This window comes from Magallana gigas, chromosome 10 (genome assembly GCF_963853765.1).
Source record: "Magallana gigas chromosome 10, xbMagGiga1.1, whole genome shotgun sequence".
NCBI classification, from domain to species: domain Eukaryota; kingdom Metazoa; phylum Mollusca; class Bivalvia; order Ostreida; family Ostreidae; genus Magallana; species Magallana gigas.
The window spans coordinates 33,094,940-33,116,037 of NC_088862.1; the positions used below are offsets into that span (position 1 = coordinate 33,094,940).

Genomic DNA, 21,098 nt, shown 5'->3' on the forward strand with positions numbered 1-21,098 from the left:
ACAGGAGTGATATGCACATATGCAAGATGTTTGAATTGATGAAATGATTTGTTGGTTTGCTTCATTTATCTCAAAATAACATAGAAATAAACAAACAGCTAGTAGTTGTTATGATATATTTTATATTTCAAAATTTTTAAACGGTTCCGTTCCGTTCCGTTAAATACCAATATCCACACGGGTAATGGTATTTTGCGGAACGGAACGGAACCAGAAGAAAATTATTTATAAGTATGGTAACAACATTTGTTATATCATCATTCATTCAAATTTATTTCAAATAAGACTATCAAGTATTTTTATCGATATTATCCCTGCGCTGCGAATGATCTTGGTATAATATGAATTCTACTTGATATAAGCATTGTGTTTTTGCTAGCTTAATTAACCAACTTGTTAGTTCTGCCGTGACAATGATATGAAATTGATAAAAAAAAAATGAAAACAGAGTTGTTGTATGCAGCACACGCACACAAACGCTGAAATTAATAATCAGCAAATACCCAAGATGACTGAATTGATTTGATTGATAGACTCATTCATCTTTAAAGAATCTGATAAAAAATTCAAGGAACGGTGAGTAGTTGTTATGATATTTTCCATTATTTAAAAAGTTTGAAAGATTCCGTTCCGTTCCGTTAAATACACATATCCACACGGGTAATGGTATTTTGCGGAACGGAACGGAACCAGAAGAAAATTGTTCAGACGGAAGGTAAGTGATGAATATTAAACTTTTTCCTTGCGAATGTGTTCGTTATATTTTAGAATTCTACGTAATATGGGATACACATTGCGTTATAAACTAGTAATATCATCCGTGTAAGTAATGTAGTATCATAGATGAAATAAAAGTTATAGCTGTACTCAACACAGGAGTGATATGCACATATGCAAGATGTTTGAATTGATGAAATGATTTGTTGGTTTGCTTCATTTATCTCAAAATAACATAGAAATAAACGAACAGCTAGTAGTTGTTATGATATATTTTATATTTCAAAATTTTTAAACGGTTCCGTTCCGTTCCGTTAAATACCAATATCCACACGGGTAATGGTATTTTGCGGAACGGAACGGAACCAGAAGTAAATTATTTATAAGTATGGTAACAACATTTGTTATATCATCATTCATTCAAATTTATTTCAAATAAGACTATCAAGTATTTTTATCGATATTATCCCTGCGCTGCGAATGATCTTGGTATAATATGAATTGTACTTGATATAAGCATTATGTTTTTGCTAGCTTAATTAACCAACTAGTTAGTTCTGCCGTGACAATGATATGAAATTGATAAAAAAAAAACCAAAATAGAGTTGTTGTTGTATGCAGCACACGCACACAAACGCTGAAATTAATAATCAGCAAATACACAAGATGACTGAATTGATTTGATTGATAGACTCATTCATCTTTAAAGAATCTGATAAAAAAATTCAAGGAACAGTGAGTAGTTGTTATGATATTTTCCATTATTTAAAAAGTTTGAAAGATTCCGTTCCGTTCCGTTAAATACCAATATCCACACGGGTAATGGTATTTTGCGGAACGGAACGGAACCAGAAGAAAATTGTTCAGACGGAAGGCAAGTGATGAATATTAAACTTTTTCCTTGCGAATGTGCTCGTTATATTTTAGAATTCTACGTAATATGGGATACACATTGCGTTATTGCTAGCTTGATGAACAAACTAGTAATATCATCCGTGTAAGTAATGTAGTATCATAGATGAAATAAAAGTTATAGCTGTACACAACACAGGAGTGATATGCACATATGCAAGATGTTTGAATTGATGAAATGATTTGTTGGTTTGCTTCATTTATCTCAAAATAACATAGAAATAAACAAACAGCTAGTAGTTGTTATAATATATTTTATATTTCAAAATTTTTAAACGGTTCCGTTCCGTTCCGTTAAATACCAATATCCACACGGGTAATGGTATTTTGCGGAACGGAACCAGAAGAAAATTGTTCAGACGGAAGGTAAGTGATGAATATTAAACTTTTTCCTTGCGAATGTGCTCGTTATATTTTAGAATTCTACGTTATATGGGATACACATTGCGTTATTGCTAGCTTGATGAACAAACTAGTAATATCATCCGTGTAATTAATGTAGTATCATAGATGAAATAAAAGTTATAGCTGTACACAACACAGGAGTGATATGCACATATGCAAGATGTTTGAATTGATGAAATGATTTGCTTCATTTATCTCAAAATAACATAGAAAAAAACAAACAGCTAGTAGTTGGTATGATGTTTTCCTTTATTTAAAAAGTTTGAAAGATTCCGTTCCGTTCCGTTAAATACCAATATCCACACGGGTAATGGTATTTTGCGGAACGGAACGGAACCAGAAGAAATCTATTCAGAAGAAAGATTACTTAAGTAATTTTCATCGACTTTACACACACAGATTAATTGAGTTTGGTTTAAACCTCAACTTTATATTTACAGTGTCAATCAAACATCATAAAACAACTAGTGGCTTTAGGTTTTCTCGGGAAAGAAGCGTGTATTGACTTATAGAGCAATGAGTAGCATATTTTATGTAATACACAGTTCATTAAAACAGCAAAATTTTTAAAACAATCTTCCATTTACCATAAGTTAAATTGAAATAATGACGTTTAAAAAAAATATTGTTTCCCCTTTTGGGGCCTCTTAACTGGTTCCGTTCCGTTCCGCAAAGTACCAATAGCCCAAATTATCAACTGTTTGTTGACTAAACTGACGTATGTACTGGTCGTTCAGTAAACTGACTTACGTACTGATCTTTTAGTAAACTGACTTATGCATTGATCGATGGAGTGGCGATAATGTTGTTTGCAGGTCCTCATATGAGGACAAGTCATGCATATATACTGGTTATTAGCTAGTATGCTGCTTTAGTTTACGAGCTCGTGTGCTGCTCTTGTTAATTATATCGCTTGTGCTTGTTGCTCTTGTCAAATACCTTATATAATACTCCGATGTTGCTCTTGATTCTTAGCTCCTGTGCTGCTCTTGTTAAGAGCTCAAATGATGGCAGTTAATTAATTAGTTAGTCGTTAATTAGCCTGTGTTGCTCTTGTTTATTCGCTTATTTGCTGCTCTTGTTAAGAAGCTCGAATAATATCTAGTTGTTTTGCTCTGGTGATATCTTGTTAATACGCTAAAGTGATGACTTGTTTATTTATTTAACGGATGTTTTGTTAACTAGGTCTTGTGCAGCTGGTCGTGGAGGTGATGGTGGTGGTGCCGGTGGAGGTAGAAAGAAAAGGAGCTCTCCCGCAGGAGGAGATCCTTGTTACAGAACGTCTAAGTCGTCCAGCATATGTCTTCCAGATGGCTACAGAACCTTCCAAGTCTGGATCTACTGCGATTTCAGTGGCTTCAAACTGATCAGCATGAGATTGCCACAATGCTGTTCTTGTGAAAGATATAACCGATGTCGCTTTTGAGTACCACAAATAAGTACCAAAAAATATTTTTCTCTGTAATAAAACATTGAAAGATGTATTTTTATCCTCCATCCTGATTAATAAAATTTAAAGTTTGTCAAAATTGTGTATTCTTATTCTAAAAAAAACAACGGCAAAATATTCTATAACAGTTACCGCTGGTTTTTATACAAAAAAAAATCAAAAGAATGTTTGACCTTAAGTTTTTTTGTTCCTATCAAAAGTCATAAAAATGTTGAGGTCAAAATCTAAGCAATCGTCAAAGAATACATTCAAGCTTCAAGAAAAGAAGATATACGTTGCTTATATTTGCAATATTTATTTCATTTCTAATATAAACCTTCTGAGGAGCAGAAACGTACATTTACTGGACTTTTTCATGATGCTACAGAGATCGTTGCACGAGCTTAAGATTAACTATTCTGTTATCATCAACATCAAAAACTAGTTTGCTATAATGATAAAAGAGTTAAAGTTTTATTAAAAAAAAAACAAATGTAAGAAAAAACATGTAGTGATGTTAAACAGTTGTCGGGGACAGGAAGTTTGCTACTACGTGAAATTCTTAAGGCTAAAAACAAAACTAAAGATGCATAGTGCATTCAGACTCAGAGTATAAATTCAATGAAAATAGTTTTTTAAAAGACAATATCGAAAACAAAACGTAATTTGCATCGCATATGATGGGAAAGGTTTCGCAAGGACGTAGAGGCTGAAAATTCAGGACGACACACGTTGCACTGCCTGACAAAGTTTGTTGCTACTTGTTTCCTTTTCTTAAGAAAAGTAAAGAAGAAGAAATTTGATTTATTGGAATATTAATTGATAGAGTGAACAAAACGTAGTTGTATAATAAATTTGTAGTGAACAAATTCAAATGTTGTGTATGTAATTTTGGGAAAACCCTCGCATGTATTCCAAATTCTTACGCAGAAACATTTGCAGGAAAAATACTATCATCCTTATAACTAAAATATGGTGGCATATCTCTGCCCCTAGTGTGCAAGTTATTTTTCTATCAAATATGTTGACATGCAAGATAAATATGTTGACATGCAAGATAATGATGTTAACATGCAACATAATTATGTTGACATGCAAGAAAATTGGAATCAGATAAGAATTATACAAAATCTCAAATATCGCCTACCTTTGACATCCAAGATACCGACTGGTATCTTTTTATGTCGACATGCAACTTATTTATGTTAACATGCAAGATAAATATGCTGACATACAACTAATTTATGTCAATATGTAACTTATTTATGTCGACATGCAACTTATTTACGTCAACATACAACTTTTTTATGTTGACATGCGAGATGAATATGTTGACATGCAACTTAGTTATGTTTACATGCGAGATGAATATGTTGACATGCAACTTATAATTTGTATATCAACATAACTAAGTTGCATGTCGACATAAATAAGTTGGATGTAGACATAAAGAAGTTGCATGTTAACATATATAAGTTGCATGGTGACATCAGTAGGTAGCGTATCTAGCATCTTTGATGTCACATGTTGGCGATATTTGAGATTTTTTATAACTGTTATTCGATTGTAGTTTTCTTGCATGTCAACATAGTTATAATGCATGTTGACATAACTATCTTGCATATCAACATATTTATCTTGCATGTCGACATAATTATTTGAAAATTTTGGTTTGTATTTTCACTTTAAAAAAAAACCGTCAAAATTATTTTGGGCAGATATTACATGTATATCGTGTTTGAGTTGAAATACTAAGATAATCATTATCAAGTATATGTATATTAAGTTTCATAAACTTATGAAAATATAAAAAAAAATATTATCTTTGAACCCATCATTTCTTTCCCATCTTCTAAATTTCTAAACACTGAACTCAAAATAATTTTCTGACATGTCCAGAATTTTGACCTAAATATTGAATAACAAGAGCCGAATATGATATTTTGTCTCTCCATTAAAGCAGGAGTATGATAGACTTCTAAGATTAAGTGGGCTTTATTCAGAGTGAAATCGAACTTCACCTAAGATAACAATAAATAAATTTTTCAATCTTAACTAAGAAAACAATTAATCCGTTCTAAAGTAAAATTCATAGTTCAGACAGGTATGAAACCCCCCAAAAAAGAACTCAAATATAGCGTGTTAAAAACAATTTAAGCAGGATCATGACTCAGACACCCCCATAATGCCTTGCATCCCTTTTATTTGTTTTAAAGTGTACTATATCTATCTACTATTCATCTACTTGTTTTAATTACAAGGTGTATAAAATTTCCACGTTTCACAAAAGGCAACATGGCTGTCTTTGTTTCTCTATGAATATGAACTTATCATTAATGTTACATTTCAGGCAGAGTTTAATTTCGCGTAAAATATTAAAGCGCCATCTTACGGAAATAATGAATAGTTGTTATTACATTGTATAAAAATAAAGTGTAAAAAGTTGATTGGCATAAGCAATTCCTAGATCTTGTGTATGTATTTAAGAAAAATAACTGGCTATTACATGAAATTCTTTTTCCATATATATTTAATTAAACAGAAATACTGATATAAATCTTATCTATTTTTTATACATTGTTTTACTATTTTATGACTTAGTTGTATGAATGATGATCCAGAGATACATATTAATATTTCTTGCTTCATTGCTCTTATAGTTTGTTATTGCTGTTATAGTAATCCGGATATAGTTCGTGCTGTATTTAATAATACGCAGTATCATTTACATTCCGATTGATTTTTATAAGATAACCTGTTTATATCAAAACATTAAACACAGGATACTTAGTGAGATCATATTATAAGGTCAGTATTTACATCAAACATACTAAATGTTTAATGTCTGCAGCAAATCAAAAACTTACATTTTTTTAAACATTGTTTGCTTAAAAAAAATGTATAGATATTACTAATGTATTTGTAAAATTGAAACTCTACCAACGGAATTCTGCTTTCATTTCGTTTTCAATATGTAGTTTCAAAATCTGTGATGGTTTCAAGCGATATCCGTATCTTCTTCATGTCTCGCTCTTTGTTTATTTCCTCTTCTTTCTCTTGAACTTTAAATCAAAACTTAAGAAGTCTTCTTTTTTATTTTAAGAATGTTGTATCAGATTTCTTACAATGTACATGCGTTTTTAAGTTATCAGTTTTGTTTTGAGCAAATTGTCATCTCAAACGATTTACGAATTAAGGATACTAGGGATTCACTAGGATACTATAAATGAACACATTAATAATACATAATTCATTTACTTTTCATTTTTCAATATTAACACATAAAAAAAAAGATTCACTTGATATGAATACGGCTATAGAAGAGGAAGCAAACATTGTAAATTAAAACAATTTTAATTGTCGTTTGTTATTCCAAACTGTTTTGAACTGAATATGGATATAAATGCGCACTTAATTTAGGTTTTTTTTCGTACCGGAAAAGATATTTGTACAAATAGTTTTTAGGATTAATTTTCCCGTTTCTGCTTTGATAATTTTAATATATTAGGCTTTATTCAATGATCAACACGATAATTCACTTCAGTGAAAAGAAGATATATATGATATTGATATTTCGCAAAATTGCATTGATTTACATAAAGGATAAGGTATTTTGATGTGTACGTTCAATGCTTGAACTGTGTACAAAAAAAAAGATAGTGGGAACACATAATGACTGGAACGGATTAAATGATTTTTTCATTCATTAATACATGTAACTACCGTGTCAGGAACGTGGCATTTTTTTAAAAAGTTAAATTATTCTTCTTCCAATAAAGGCGCATAAGGCCGGTGCTTTCTGTGGTTAATGTGGTGCTATGCGGATGAGAGTCATTGACTCCCCCTGGATGGGATACCAGTCCATGGCAGGTTAACCCCCAGCGTAAGCCGATACCCAATTTTAGCTGGGTGGACTGAGTCAATATAGATAAAGTGCCTTGTCCAAGTGCAGAACACACAACATCAAGTGATCACAGCAAGGTTTGAAACATCAACCTTACTAGTACCGGTCAAATACCTATGACCACTGAGCCATATGCTCCATTTTGCACTTATTACCTTATGGAAATTGTATGATTCAAGCTGAACGCTTTCGTATTTAATCTTTAACTGTTATTATTTGATTTGACCACGTACAAACTACAACACAGATTATATGGGGTTTGTTTTCGATTTTCACATTCTGGTACTTCTTTTTTCATTTATTTAACAATCCAAGGCATTATAACTTTTAAATTAGTTTATATCCTAACAAAGTATAGCGCTAAACGAATAATCGAATTCGAGTTCTGGTTTTCTTTATGATGTTTGAAAAACAAAGCATGGTCAAAATACCGATATGAATCTTTAAATAACATTAGTGAAACACAATCATTATCTTAACTGAGTTTAAATTATCAATGAACAAATCACAAAACATTGTCATTTATGTACATGTACGACAAAGATTTCAAATTAATTCAGATTGTCTTCAATCTCTAAAGAAGCGGAAACGAAATAATCAATTTAAAATCAAACATACGTAACGTTCTTTCAGTTTGCTAACAACCGGATGTATTTAATTTGTTTGAAACAACACAAAAAGCTCACATATGCTAGCTGAAATGCGAAATTAGCGTTAAACATAATTTTTCATGATGTTACCTTTCAGCCATACTTTATAATCAACATTGATTATTAACGTTCAGTGTTTATTTCCCCTAATGTTTGTACTGGAAATTTGCAACGCTAAATTTTTGTATACAAACTTAATACAAACAAATATAAACGTTTTAAATTTTTTTTTCAAAGTAAGATTAAATGAAACGTTCAAACATATATAAACAACTTGATAATTGTATGTACTATTGACAAAACAAATTGTGAAATTTTATCTATCTGTTAATAAAAATATTTTCTCGAAAAAAGTTCTAGCACTATATTTTTCAGAGCGGGAAGCGGACTTCAGTGAAACAGTTCAACCTTTTTTGAAGATATTTTTAATTTTGTTACTCAAACATTGGACAATAAAAGAAGAACCTTGTTATGTGGTATTTTGCAATCTTGGTACCGTTTGCATGAACAACACTGCGGCAACTTCAAGTTGATCCGCTTGAAGCAACAGTAATCGCAGTTAAACCAGACTTTGAGCGTCCTGTGGGCGTCTGGCAGAGACCTACTGGAGGGCATGTAAGCAACGTCACACGGATCCTCTTTTGGGCTCGCGCCCCTCTGGCTGAATAGGACTGGTAAAGATGGTCTGTCCGCCATGGGTTATTTACTTATACGACGGGTGCACGGGCTTAAATGCGTCAACGCAGTTAAATTAAACAGAGAAGGCAAAAAAATATCCAAGAGGAAAAACCCCAGGATATGTTACCTTAAAAGGTATAGGAAAAGTTTAAAACTAACACGCATTTTTAAATTAATATTATAACCTGTCTTTAGCAATGCTTTTCTCGTTAAACCAAGGTAACAATTTAATCAATTTATGAACAATTTTCCTCTAACATCCACAATTTGAATTTTTACCTTGGAGGAACACCTTTTGTAGGTCACACATTGTTGATGGGGTCGCACAATGTAACACGTCTTGCCTGCCAATCGGATCTCAGTAGCTCGTTTGTATTCAGAGGGACAGTTATATGAGAGACCCTCTGAAGACCAGTGACTTGTAAAAACAATTGAAAATATGAAAGATTAATTCTTTGGGGTAACATCTTCTGTAGGTCATACATTGTTCATGGGTTCGCACAATGTAACACGTCTTGTCTGCCAATCGAATCTCAGTAGCTCGTTTGTATTCAGAGGGACAGTTATCTGAGAGACCCTCTGACCAGTGACTTGAAAAACAGTTGAAAACATTAAAGATTAATTTCTCATCACTATATGACTACTGTCGTTGGCATCCTCATTGGTAGGCTTATAGCACCTGTTTTTATAATTGTCGACATAAACTATATGTGTAAGTTTCAAGAACAATTCATGGCCAAAATATATGACACCTCTTTCAAAAAGGAGATGGCCCTTTTTGAGCTTTATAATATATAAATATAAAATATAAATATGATTGTTTTAAACAAAGGACAGGTGCAAATTATGCATCATTTTTTTTATCTCACATGATTTATTGATATTTAAACCATAAAAATCAACAAGTTTAGCGCTGAATTTAATGTTTATAAATACTACGAAGCTTTACAACATGGTAGGGGTCAGCCGACATTCGTGGTTTTCTATAGTAAATCGAGGACGGGCTTTCAATTTAAAACCTTTCTTTACTGTCAGTACCGAGTACAAACTTGTTGAAAAGATAAAAGTCGCATTATACATTTAAAAAACTCCTGTGAATGGTAAATGTTTTTACAACATTAGGCTGTTACTTATAATATTAAAAACGTATGGATATTTCAAGGCTTTTCCTATAGCAAGTGGCAGCTATTACCTGTGTGACCCCTGTTTGAACTCAGTTATGGAATAAATTATTTCAAACAGTCACGTGGGTTCCCTCCAGGTAGTCTTGTCAAATGTGCTCACTGTAAAACACTGGCAACTTTGTATGGTCAGAAATGTTTGTTTGATCACTATGATCATGTGAAACTTCGTAGCTTTATTAATACAGACGTAAAATAATGCATTTATAAGGTACTTGTATAATTCAACAAACGCGCAAGTCAATCCACCAACAAAATAATGTTGATTTCAATGGCCCCTCAATCTGATTTAAATAGACACAATTCAAGTAGGTTCGGTACGATCTTTCCGGATTCAGATTATTTATAGGCATTTAAAACCTTTAATTGTTTAAACTGTATGCTAAGTTTGGTAAATTTAAGCGTACTTATAAATCAGAAGTATCCTTCAGTGCTTAAATATTACGAAAAAAATGAATTTGTTGATATTTTCTACATAAAAACGGCACTTAAAAGGGGCCCATTCTCTATTGCTTAAGTGCACTTATTCTTTTTATATCTCTAGATGTTGTTTACTTGTGTTTATAACAAACAAACCAGGAGAAAACTCCCACAAGTATATTCGTTGTAAGTGAAAAACATGACACGTGCCTTGTAAGTATAACAACAATTGTGAGCTCTTTATCTTTCGTAAACCTCGACATTGCAGTTGACATTCAATTTTTCATTAGAAAACGTCTCCCGAATACATGAGTTAATTTAAACATTATAAAAAATACTAATTTTCAATTTCAAGCCTGATCAAGTTTTTTTTAAAGTATTGTGCTTATTATTTATTCATAATGAGTTCACGCAAAAGTGTAACATGTCGTGATAAATACAAATACCAAAACATAAACCCTTTTATTTATGCAGATTGAACTGATTATTACAGTGCTCACTGGCTTGAATATTTGTATCATGACTCGAATGGTATGTCGAACTCTTTATTCAGATTACTGATAGATACACAAATGAAATCAAAATGATCGCGAAATATCCAGCTGAATTATCGTGGTTAATTTGAACTATTCTACGTCTTCTATAAACATTGACAAAGCTGCAAGACGTCAGTTACTCTGAATAATCAATATTTATGTTTTTACTTGATTTAACTCTGCCATCACAGAACACATACTGGTATTTGAAATTTTATTTCTGACAATAATACAATCAAACCAAAAGATCTGTTCTATAACCATATTCTTAATACATACCTCCGATTTTTTTTTCAGATATTTATTATTTCAGATCATAATGATAAATTTAATGAAAGCCAAATTTTAAAGTATTTAAAGTCCTTTCTTATCAAACAACAATTGCTAATTCTCATTTATACGTTAATTGAATAACGAAAATAAAAGGAAATTAACGTTTTGGTTAAGACGAAGATTTAGTCTTATCTGACATTAAAAATTTCAATACCTTATATATTTTATCATCTCTTAACGTACTTCTCAACATGACACAAAAAGTAAAAGGGGTTTAAATGTTTGATACATACAATATACGTCTATCTATTTTCTTATCAAAGTGTTTTATAATCTTAACTGAAACAATTTCCAACAGTATAAAACAAAACTCTTTTTTCCTCTGTGATACTTATTGGTATTGTGGTTGTTTAAATTTAATCACAATGAATTCCAAGTATTTTATGGTAGTTTGGTTATGTACTTCATTTCTTTTTTTTTTTTTTGGGGGGGGGGGGGGGGGGGGGTTAGCAAAAAGTCAGGTAAAATCTTAAAATGATTTTTCAATGCCTTTATTTTATGTTACATTGGAATTGGAAAATTTATTTAGTTTTAAGAAATTGAATTAATCCATTTGCATTTGTTCAACATGTAAATATATCCTTTGAAATGATTTTTCTATTCGATTTGCAATATAGATTATCAAAACTTTACAAATACGTGATTTATTCTGTAGTGACCTCTGTATAATTTTCATTTTATTAATGTCGTCATTTTCGTTAATAAAAACGACGTATTTTTAACTTTAAAGCAATATGAGCTGCAATTTTCATGTTGACATTTTTTTTAAAGAAAATGTTATTTTCTACTAAAATGACAAAAAGTATCATAGTTTTTAAATTCTGTTAGCTCTGTTTTGTGGGAAAAGCCATTAAGAAGCCTTAATTGGAGCAAAATTGAATTATTGTCCCCCTTGTACAAAAATTGATCCGCTATATATTCGTTATAAGTGAAATCTTTCTCCTGACAAAAATTAATGATTTTTACAAATCTTATTTATCATGAAAGTTTAAGTTACAGGCAGACTTATCACACTAGCAGGTTTTTGCAGCAAAATTAAATTCTGAAAAATACAGCTCATATTGCTTTAAATGTTTATTGTTTTGTTAAATATGCATTCAATCTTTCAAATTATAAGCAGGGAACGTAGAGAATGCTGAAAATCAATATTTACAAAGCTTTGTAATAATAATCACTCACTTTGATCTCAGATTTAAACTAAATAATTCTCAAAGGATTGTGATGGAAGATACTTAAACAAAATTATAAAGCTGAAAAAATATAAAGAAATAAAATCATACTTGAATTGTTTTGAGGAATTTTGTCTTTTTTTCCATTAGAAAATCTCTATATAAGTTTAGGGGGAAATATTTTTGTGTTAATTCGCAATTCGGGATTCTAAAATGAAGGTAAAGAAAATTTATATTTCTTCTCTAACTTTTATATCGAAATTCTTGCTACATTACAACATTTTTTTGTTATAGTTACATGTAATCATATGTTTAGATGAGTCTTTGAAAGTTATACGTTAATATTAGTATTAAAGGGGCATGGTCATGATTTTGGTTGAAAATTGTTTTTTTTTATTTTATTGTTTACAAATGTTCAGAAAGGCATTTTTAATAGACAACCAAAATTTGAGTGTCATTCGTTAAGTTATTAGCTAGTTACAGAGCCTACAAATCTTTGCTATGTAAACACAGCTTTTGTTTACATTTTAAATGTTGAAGTGGAAAATCCAAATTTAGACCAAATATGAATATGTCAACCGTAAAGAACAGTTTATTTATGCTGCAAAATGAATAAGAAGATTTATATGTTAAAGGTGAACTTGTGAATTAGCTCTTTCAGTAAATTTATTGTCAAATTGATACATTAAAAGCATATGTTTTAATTTTGGAATGACTTTGCCTAGTTTTAGTAACACATGTATGCAACAAAAATCTCCTAAACTTATTTTATGTAGAGAACATTTTAGTATTTATAGCAAATCTAAATATAAAACCACGCCATTGGAATTGTTTTTTCTTACACGTTGAAACATTCTTTGTGATGTAGATGACACTGCCATATGTTATAATTACGCGATTTATAAAGACAATGAATAGATGGCTCTGAAATATTTGAACATTATTTGATTTTTAGTCGATGCTACCATATGTTATAATTATATTGATTGATTGAAAAACACCAACATTATTCGTTGTAGACGCCACTGCCTTTTGTGACTCTCCTTCTTGTTCTGGTCTTCTATGGACAATTAGTGTCTGCCCTGGAGGAACCTCGTGAAGCCACTGAAGAAGTCGATTCCCAAACAGACGCAGCAGACGACAGTCGCTCAGAAGAAGCTCCAGTTGATCCAGAGAGAAATATTGCTGAAACTCCCGAAGGCAGAATACAATCTTCTGACTCTTACCAATCTTCTCACAACCCCGATGGTTCTATCTATGGAAAATACAATTCTAAGGAATGTTGCTGGGAAAGGGGACCAAGAGCGCCTAGGATAAGAGTTGGAGATAGGAGTCAGTCTGAGGAAATCAAGTAAGACAGTGTTGTCAAACAAACAGACCCTTTGAGGAAAGGGACCTAGTCTCAAATCAATATGCAGAAGCGGAGGGGGAGGGCTAGACTTATAAAAAACCTTGACAAGAAAAAAAAGGTCTTTGGCCCTGGTTATATTTTTATGCTTAAAAAGAAAAAAAAATGTAGAAAAAATTTTAAGTTACAACTTTTGAAAATTGCTTTATTGATTAATTGGTTAAAGCTTAAAAATCATAAATAAGATTTAGAAAAGATGGGATGGTTAATTAATTGACCATGCAGTTTAGTTGAAGGATTACAGTTATTTTCACTTCCTTTTCCCCATTCAGGTGTTTCTTTTACATGTTGTAATATTTGTTTTGATGCATTTATTTAATTCATTATTAAGAAACCCAGACGACTTTAATTGAACACATATTGCGAATTTGAAATAATTTAAAAATGTCATCATTGAGTATGTCTATATCAGAGCATAAATCTTCATGTTGGCGATAGTTTGAAGAAATTAAGAAATCTATGATGTTGTTACATCTATATCTATTCGTTGTAAGAACATTTCACGATTATAAGAGACACTCGCGAACCTTGCAAAAAATCTATAGACGGAAATACCAATAGTTAGTTTTCCCAATGTCTTGTGATGTAGTGGATGCCTCAGTTTTCCCTTTCAGTCCTCGCTAGCATTACATTGTGGGATTTTTTTTCCAAGAGAATAAAAATCAAAGTACTGAAAGCACTGAAATGTAAAACCATGAAAAGGGTCCAACGGATAACTCTACCAAAAAAATGTACATGCTCGAAATTAGATATTATAATATTGTTTGAACCTCATTGTCATATTCAAATGTGTCTTGTTTAGTGAAACTTCTTAGGCAATGCTTAAATTTTAAATACTATTTGAAAATTAATGAATCATAAATTAATTCTTTGAATGTACATATGCAAATGGTGTAAGGTTTGAAGAAACAAATAAATCTACATTCTGCATTTATGGTTTTTGTCGCGTGTGTTTGTGAAACATTGTGTTGTGTCTAGGTTTGAAGAAAGCCCGTAAATGTAAGTAAAGGTAAAGATATGAAATAGAAAATACATTAGTAAAGACACATTTGAAGACAACGAAAACTTATTTATGTGTTTCGGAAACAAAAAACAAGGCAATATGTTTCCTAAACTCTAGTGCAGGTAAAAGATAACATATCATACCTTTTTTTTGTTACAGGAGGAAGATAGAGTACGTGTTATCCAAAAATGTTGCCGTTAAGCAAGCTGTATCCAAACACGCAATGAACTGTGAAAAAAGGTAAAGTTCACACTACAGAATAAACAAACTTAAGTTAATATCAATTAAACTTAACATGGGCAGCTGTAATCGTGTTTTAACCTTTGTGTCATTTTATAAACCATTTTGAATGTATTTCTAAATGCATGTACACAAAGAGTACTAGCTATAATTTCTAATTTACATTTTTTTATAAACATTCTCAATTCTAATTTTATCACTACAGGAAACATGATAGCATATTTGAAACTAAAACTATTTTTGTAAAAGTATAGTATAAAATGCCTTGGTCCCTCAATCTTCTTAAAAGTTAATGCAGTATTTTCTCTCATATTATTTTAAAATTAAAATACAGCTTAGTTGGCTTGGTCCCTATTTGCCTGGCCCTTCCATTATGGAAACAGGTGATACAATCCAACCAATGAGGATGCCAACGACAGTCGTCATATAGTGCTGAGAAATTAACCTTTCGTATTTGCAATTATTGTCTTTACAAGTCACTGGTCTTCAGAGGGTCTCTCAGATAACTGTCCCTCTGAATACAAACGAGCTACTGAGATCCGATTGGCAGGCAAGACGTGTTACATTGTGCGACCCCATCAACAATGTGTGACCTACAGAAGGTGTTACTCCAGACGGTAAGAGTTGATTAAATTGCTACCTAAGTTTAACAAGGAAAGCATCGCTAAAGACAGGTTATAATAACTAAATAATGTGTGCTCGTTTTAAATTTTTTTAAATACTTTAATGTTCTGATTTTTTCTCTTGAATATATTTTGCCTTCACTGTTTATTTTGCTTGTATTGACACATTTCAGCCCGTGTGCCGGTCGTAATATTTCTAAACGACCCATCGCGGACAGAGGTTCTTTGCCAGTCCTGGTCAGCCGGAGGAGGGTGAGCCCAAAAGAGGATCCGTGTGACGGTGCGTACATGCGCTCCAGTACGTGTTTACCTGACGGCTACAGGACGTTCCCGGTCTGGATCTACTGCGATTACTGTCGCTTCAAGCTCATTAACCTTGAGTTGCCGCAGTGTTGTTCATGCAAACGGTACCAAGAGTGCATACCACAGAATTAGGTTCTTCTCTTGGTTCCCAGTGTACGAGAAACAGCAATGAAAAGATCTTTAGAAAACGTAAACTGTTTTTGTTTTTTCGTCTATAGTTGTCTAAAATATTTATAAAAATCAATATATAGTTTAGAATACTAAATGATCTTATTACCTGAAATAAAAGATACCATAGAGTCTGAGTCTTTTGTTTCATATTTGGATATTTTACTCGAAATGGACATTGATGGTAACCTAACAACAAGACTTTATGATAAACGCGATGACTTCAATTTTTCTATTGTCAACTTTCCTTACTTATGTAGCAATATACATTATCCTCATGCATATGGTGTTTTTGTCTCTCAGTTAATTCGATACACAAGGGCATGCTCTTCGTATGAACAGTTTCTATAGCGAGGCAAGCTACTGGCAAACAAGTTGATAAAACATGACTATCAACAGTCTCCTTTGTAGTCATCTTTTCGTGAGTTCTATGGTCGATACAACGACCTAGTCAGCAAATACAATCTTCCACTGGGTTGCATGCTGAGTGGCGTTTTTCATAGTAATTGTTAGACCATAATTAATCACATAATTGTCTACAGACTTTTCCGGGGTTATTTTTTCGATTTAATAAAGGCACATGGCGGGTGGGACCGGTCACCAAAGGATGCTCACTCCTCCTAGGCACCTGATCCTACCTCTTTCTTTTTAGAGGTGGTGTTGCTCTGCTTTGAATTTTTTGTTTTATGGATTTTTTAGATGGTTGACAGTTTGTAATTGTCATTTTTCGTACACCCAACTGCCTGTAGACTCTTAAAGAATGTTACCTATATGTTTGATTTTGAATTGATCATTCCGTTTTCGCTTCTTTGGAGAAAATCGAGATCTGATTTCTCTATTTTGGAAATTACCTAATTTAAAAGTCATTATGCCTTGGATCTTGAATATTGAAAATCTAATCAAACAGTTGGAATTGACACGCATACAATTTTCGCTCATTTAACGTAATTAAAATAATACTGTCAGAATATTTTTATCAATCGACAAAGCATTTAATTTATTATAAGCAACATAAATAGATGAGATCACTTATTTGAAAAAATCAACAAAAGCATGGCAGTATTCAGCTACGTGGTTTCATCTTTCTTCACTTTCCTTTGCCGTACTTTTCCTGATGTCACATTCTTCTTTTTCGTACCCAAAGAGTCGTCTCCCTTTTTGTACTCTTTATCTGGTGTATCTTTGTTAAAGGGCAAACTATAAATCTGACTCGCCTGTAATTACATTGAGAGAATAAGACATTCAGTCCTGCTAGGTAACTTAAGTCGGAATTAAGTAGGTCTATAGCGAAATCATGATGATTAACTTAAACTTAGTATGTACATTTTTTTAAAATGACTATATGTATAGATTGATATTTAAAAGGCCCAAAGTATTCTTTCAGCTTGTATTCAGTGTTTAAACTCTCTCTCTCTCTCTCTCTCTCTCTCTCTCTCTCTCTCTCTCTCTCTCTCTCTCTCTCTCTCCTGTTATCCTACCTTAAGCCCCACAAATATCCCTACGAACGGCCCTGCCCAGTACACCAGTAGATGGGACAGTATTGGGGTGTCTCCACAGCCGATGGTTCGCCCCGTGACCATAGCTGGGTGTATGTACATCCCTGTCATCCTCACGCCTAGAAATAAGACACAGAAAGAAAACCATAGCGAGACAACAGAGACAATTAAAGTTAAGATGCATTGTGTGTCTTAGAAAGAAAGTTAAAGTGTATGCATTTAAAGAAAGTAAGATGGACGGGAGGAAGTAACGAAATGCACAATCACACATGATACCGGTATTTTAAGGGGGGGGGGGGTAAGACATTTTGAAACGATGATTTTTATTGTCTCTTACCGATACAAACCACGAGAGCTGTATTGGTAAATTTCAAAGCAATGTCCAGTGCTCTATTTTTAGATAGTGTCTGTTGGTTCATCCAGAAGTCATAGGCTACCCCAGTCCCTTCCAGGAAAAACCCCGCTATGGCGGCAATTCTCAAATCTGAGTTACAGTTCGCTTTTTGGCCAAGTTTGTCTGCAAACGACGGGTGAAAATCTAGGCCTAAAATGAAGTGTCCAAGTTCCCAGGCGCAAAACCCGGCAACGATTTGGGCCGACACCTTGACAACGAACTTCCATGTGGGAATTTGACCTCGAAGATATTTGGCCCATACGGTCAAGGGCGTCCCGTCTCCAAGGTTAAAGATTAGAACACTGGCTGTGTTGAGGGGCACCATGCAGAGGATGTAACCAAGGTGACCATGCGCGTTCCTAACGACGCCATGGCCGAAACAATAGGTACAGAAAGCTAACGTCTTGAAGAAATCCAGGACGTATTCTTGTATGAATCCGGGAAGAAATGTTTTTGACAACTGGTATAGGACGTAACAGAGGAGCAAGACCAGTAGGTAAATCAGGACTGCTGACGTCACAGACGAGAAGTGGGTCATCGGGGGATCGAACCCGACCGACATTGACCAAAGCTCTCTCCATGTCGTAAAAGCCCCCTACAAAAAAGTGAAAATATTGAATAATATTGTAAACATCTTGTTATAACTTCATAATAATGTATAATACGTTAATATTTAAAAAAAAAATGAAATATTGATCTCGTGGGATGAACGTACTGCGTGTGCAAGCATTATTTTCAACAAATAACAAGGACAAACGTGAAGGGCCAAAGTTCTTTTAAAAATAGGCTACTTTGGAATTCAGACATTAAATGTAAATATGATTGTTTATTCAAAACAGACTACTTATGAGAAAATTGCAAGGGGTGAAAACGAGAACTCATAGTCTAATTCAAATCATTGAAAGAAAAAAAATACTATTTTAACCGTGTTTTATTTTTGTTCCATTCTCACTCAACCCAACAAGTATATCTGCCTTTAATTTCAAATTCAGCAGAGAGAGAGAGAGAGAGAGAGAGAGAGAGAGAGAGAGAGAGAGAGAGAGAGAGAGAGAGAGAGAGAGAGAGAGAGAGATTCAAATTTAATGATAAAATATTTGGATTTTCTTTTTACTAATAAATATTTTTTGGGCCAAAAAAAACAATTTAAAAATTTTAAGGCAGATCTGACGGGTAATTTGTTGGCCATCTAGCCTCCTTTAGAAATAGTTTACAATTGGCCATGAGCTGTAAACCACCGTGTCAAGTGTACCTCTTCAATTTGAAAAGTCGCATCAGGTGCTGATCCACAAATATTTCCCATGGGTTATAGTTAAGTTTAACTGTGGATCAATGATATTTATGATTTGAAATGTTTAATTTCCAAGGGCGGGGGTGAGGCTGTCCCCCTTCCCCCACCCCCAACCCCAACCTCAACCTGTGGCCCGCACATGATCGTAAGAGAGAAAGAAAGGTAACTCTATTCATCTTAAAGATGTCTCTAAATTTTATAATGAATCAAAAAGCATTTCTGGACTAATTTTAAAAAATCCCTTTTTCGGTGTTCAATCAGCAGCGCCTTTGGTTTGAAATCTTCACACTGAGAACAGACAATGTTGTTATGTCCCTAACAGAGCCTATATCAAATTACTAGCACATTTTTCTTTATTCTATGCATACATGTTCGTGCATATTTGACTCGTCCAAAATTTATAACAGCCTTTACCTATCTTTGTTGTGAGAGACTACTAGACGTTTATAACAATATGTTGTTTAAAAGTTTTTAGAAACTCCACAAAACGTTATTCATTTTTGACACTGAAAATGATGCGTATCAACTAAAGATAAAAGAAGAGTTGGAAAATAGGATTTTTTTTTTCTTCAAAATTTGATACCGGTACAAGAAAAGATCTTGACACCCCCCCCCCCCCCCCCCGCCTTAAAAAAAATTCAAAACTAAAAGATCCTTCTTTTTCCAACCTCAACCCCCAGAAAAAAAAGTATGGATCCGCATCGTTATCGTTGAATTGAACTTTTTCTTTCCCGATTTGCTAAAAAAAAAATCAATTCTAATTCACGATTGCACAGTCATGTGTGTTTACTTAATTTATTCTTAAAGATTAAATAAATCTAGAGTCGGTGCGTGACCGCGTGCATGCAAATATTTAAAAACTTATCTGATATATAACTGTGTAAAATGTACACGTGTGTACTGTTCTTTTAATCACTACTTAATATTCCAATAAGCCTCAACACGCCAACCTGGTCAAACGAACAAAGCAATAAATGAATTTCACTCCGGAATTAAACTGCCGATGGGTATATCTTTCAAATGCATTGAATTTACAAGTTTACAGACAAAATGCAAACAGTTCAGTATGTATATATGCAGTGATAATTATAAGAGTAAGACCTCACCATGCCGCGGCCTGATGTCCTAGTTTTCTTTATCAGTTTACCTAGATGTCGACACCTTTTTCTTCTTGGGTTCGTCGTGTCTGTCAGTGACTGTTATATAAAGTTATCCATGACGAGACATTTTGAATGACATAACATGTGAGGACGGTTTTTGGGAGGTTCCGCTCCCTGCCCATATTGGCCACCCTCCCCTCCATCAACAACAAAAAAACCTCGCAAGTTCTCGCACCTTTCCAACAGGTGTCCAGAAAGCCCCGATAAAGATGCGAATAAATAACACCCCTCCCACTCCCACCCACCCGCACAGAGAGAGAGAGAGAGAGAGAGAGAGAGAGAGAGAGAGAGAGAGAGAGAGAGAGAGAGAGAGAGAGAGAGAGAGAGAGAGAGAGAATGAATTAAATTCACATTTGACATAAATATATGTACATTGTACTACTAGTTCATAGATTTGTGGGTTTTGTTAAAATATATTTACCTCACATTTTTACGGACATCCTTTGGAGATTTGTGGGAACGAGGGGGCGGGGCAAGATGATGCAGTAGAGCAACCAATAGATAGAACTACTAGTCCCGGCCTATACCGTAATCATATTCAATACTTTGACGACCATTTCTCATTTTCAAAATATGTCATAGCAAACCCTTGTTATAATATTAAAGCACGAAATGGTTCTGCAACCTATTATATGCATCCTCTAAAATCTATTTAAACAGTGTCGTAGAAAAAGATGGGTC

General features: G+C 33.2%; 2 protein-coding genes across 2 annotated transcripts; one reads left to right on the forward strand and one right to left on the reverse strand.

Moving 5' to 3' along the window:
- Window positions 1-12,486: 12,486 nt before the first annotated feature.
- Window positions 12,487-16,211, forward strand: LOC105339505 (uncharacterized). The gene is made up of 5 exons (XM_011445075.4): window positions 12,487-12,553; window positions 13,354-13,685; window positions 14,905-14,985; window positions 15,462-15,602; window positions 15,782-16,211. Exons 1-5 carry the CDS (start codon window positions 12,548-12,550, stop codon window positions 16,041-16,043), a joined length of 822 nt encoding a protein of 273 aa, XP_011443377.3. The 5' UTR covers window positions 12,487-12,547; the 3' UTR covers window positions 16,044-16,211.
- An 828-nt stretch (window positions 16,212-17,039) lies between these two features.
- LOC105339432 (uncharacterized) lies at window positions 17,040-20,909 on the reverse strand. The gene is made up of 5 exons (XM_011444977.4): window positions 20,839-20,909; window positions 20,364-20,453; window positions 17,913-18,564; window positions 17,558-17,694; window positions 17,040-17,293 (listed from the first exon to the last, which is right to left on the reverse strand). The coding sequence occupies exons 2-5, from the start codon at window positions 20,364-20,366 to the stop codon at window positions 17,147-17,149; spliced, it is 939 nt and encodes a 312-aa protein (XP_011443279.3). The 5' UTR covers window positions 20,367-20,453; window positions 20,839-20,909; the 3' UTR covers window positions 17,040-17,146.
- Between the last annotated feature and the right edge of the window lie 189 nt (window positions 20,910-21,098).

Excerpts from the sequence above, each read along its gene's own strand:
- LOC105339432 (XM_011444977.4), bottom strand. Across the intron at positions 17,695-17,912 it reads AGCTCTCGTGGTTTGTATCG|GCGTGAGGATGACAGGGATG; the intron begins GTAAGAGACAAT and ends TCTTATTTCTAG. Across the intron at positions 17,294-17,557 it reads GGATATTTGTGGGGCTTAAG|GCGAGTCAGATTTATAGTTT; the intron begins GTAGGATAACAG and ends ATGTAATTACAG.
- LOC105339505 (XM_011445075.4), top strand. Across the intron at positions 13,686-14,904 it reads AGTCAGTCTGAGGAAATCAA|GAGGAAGATAGAGTACGTGT; the intron begins GTAAGACAGTGT and ends TTTTTGTTACAG. Across the intron at positions 14,986-15,461 it reads GCAATGAACTGTGAAAAAAG|TCACTGGTCTTCAGAGGGTC; the intron begins GTAAAGTTCACA and ends TGTCTTTACAAG.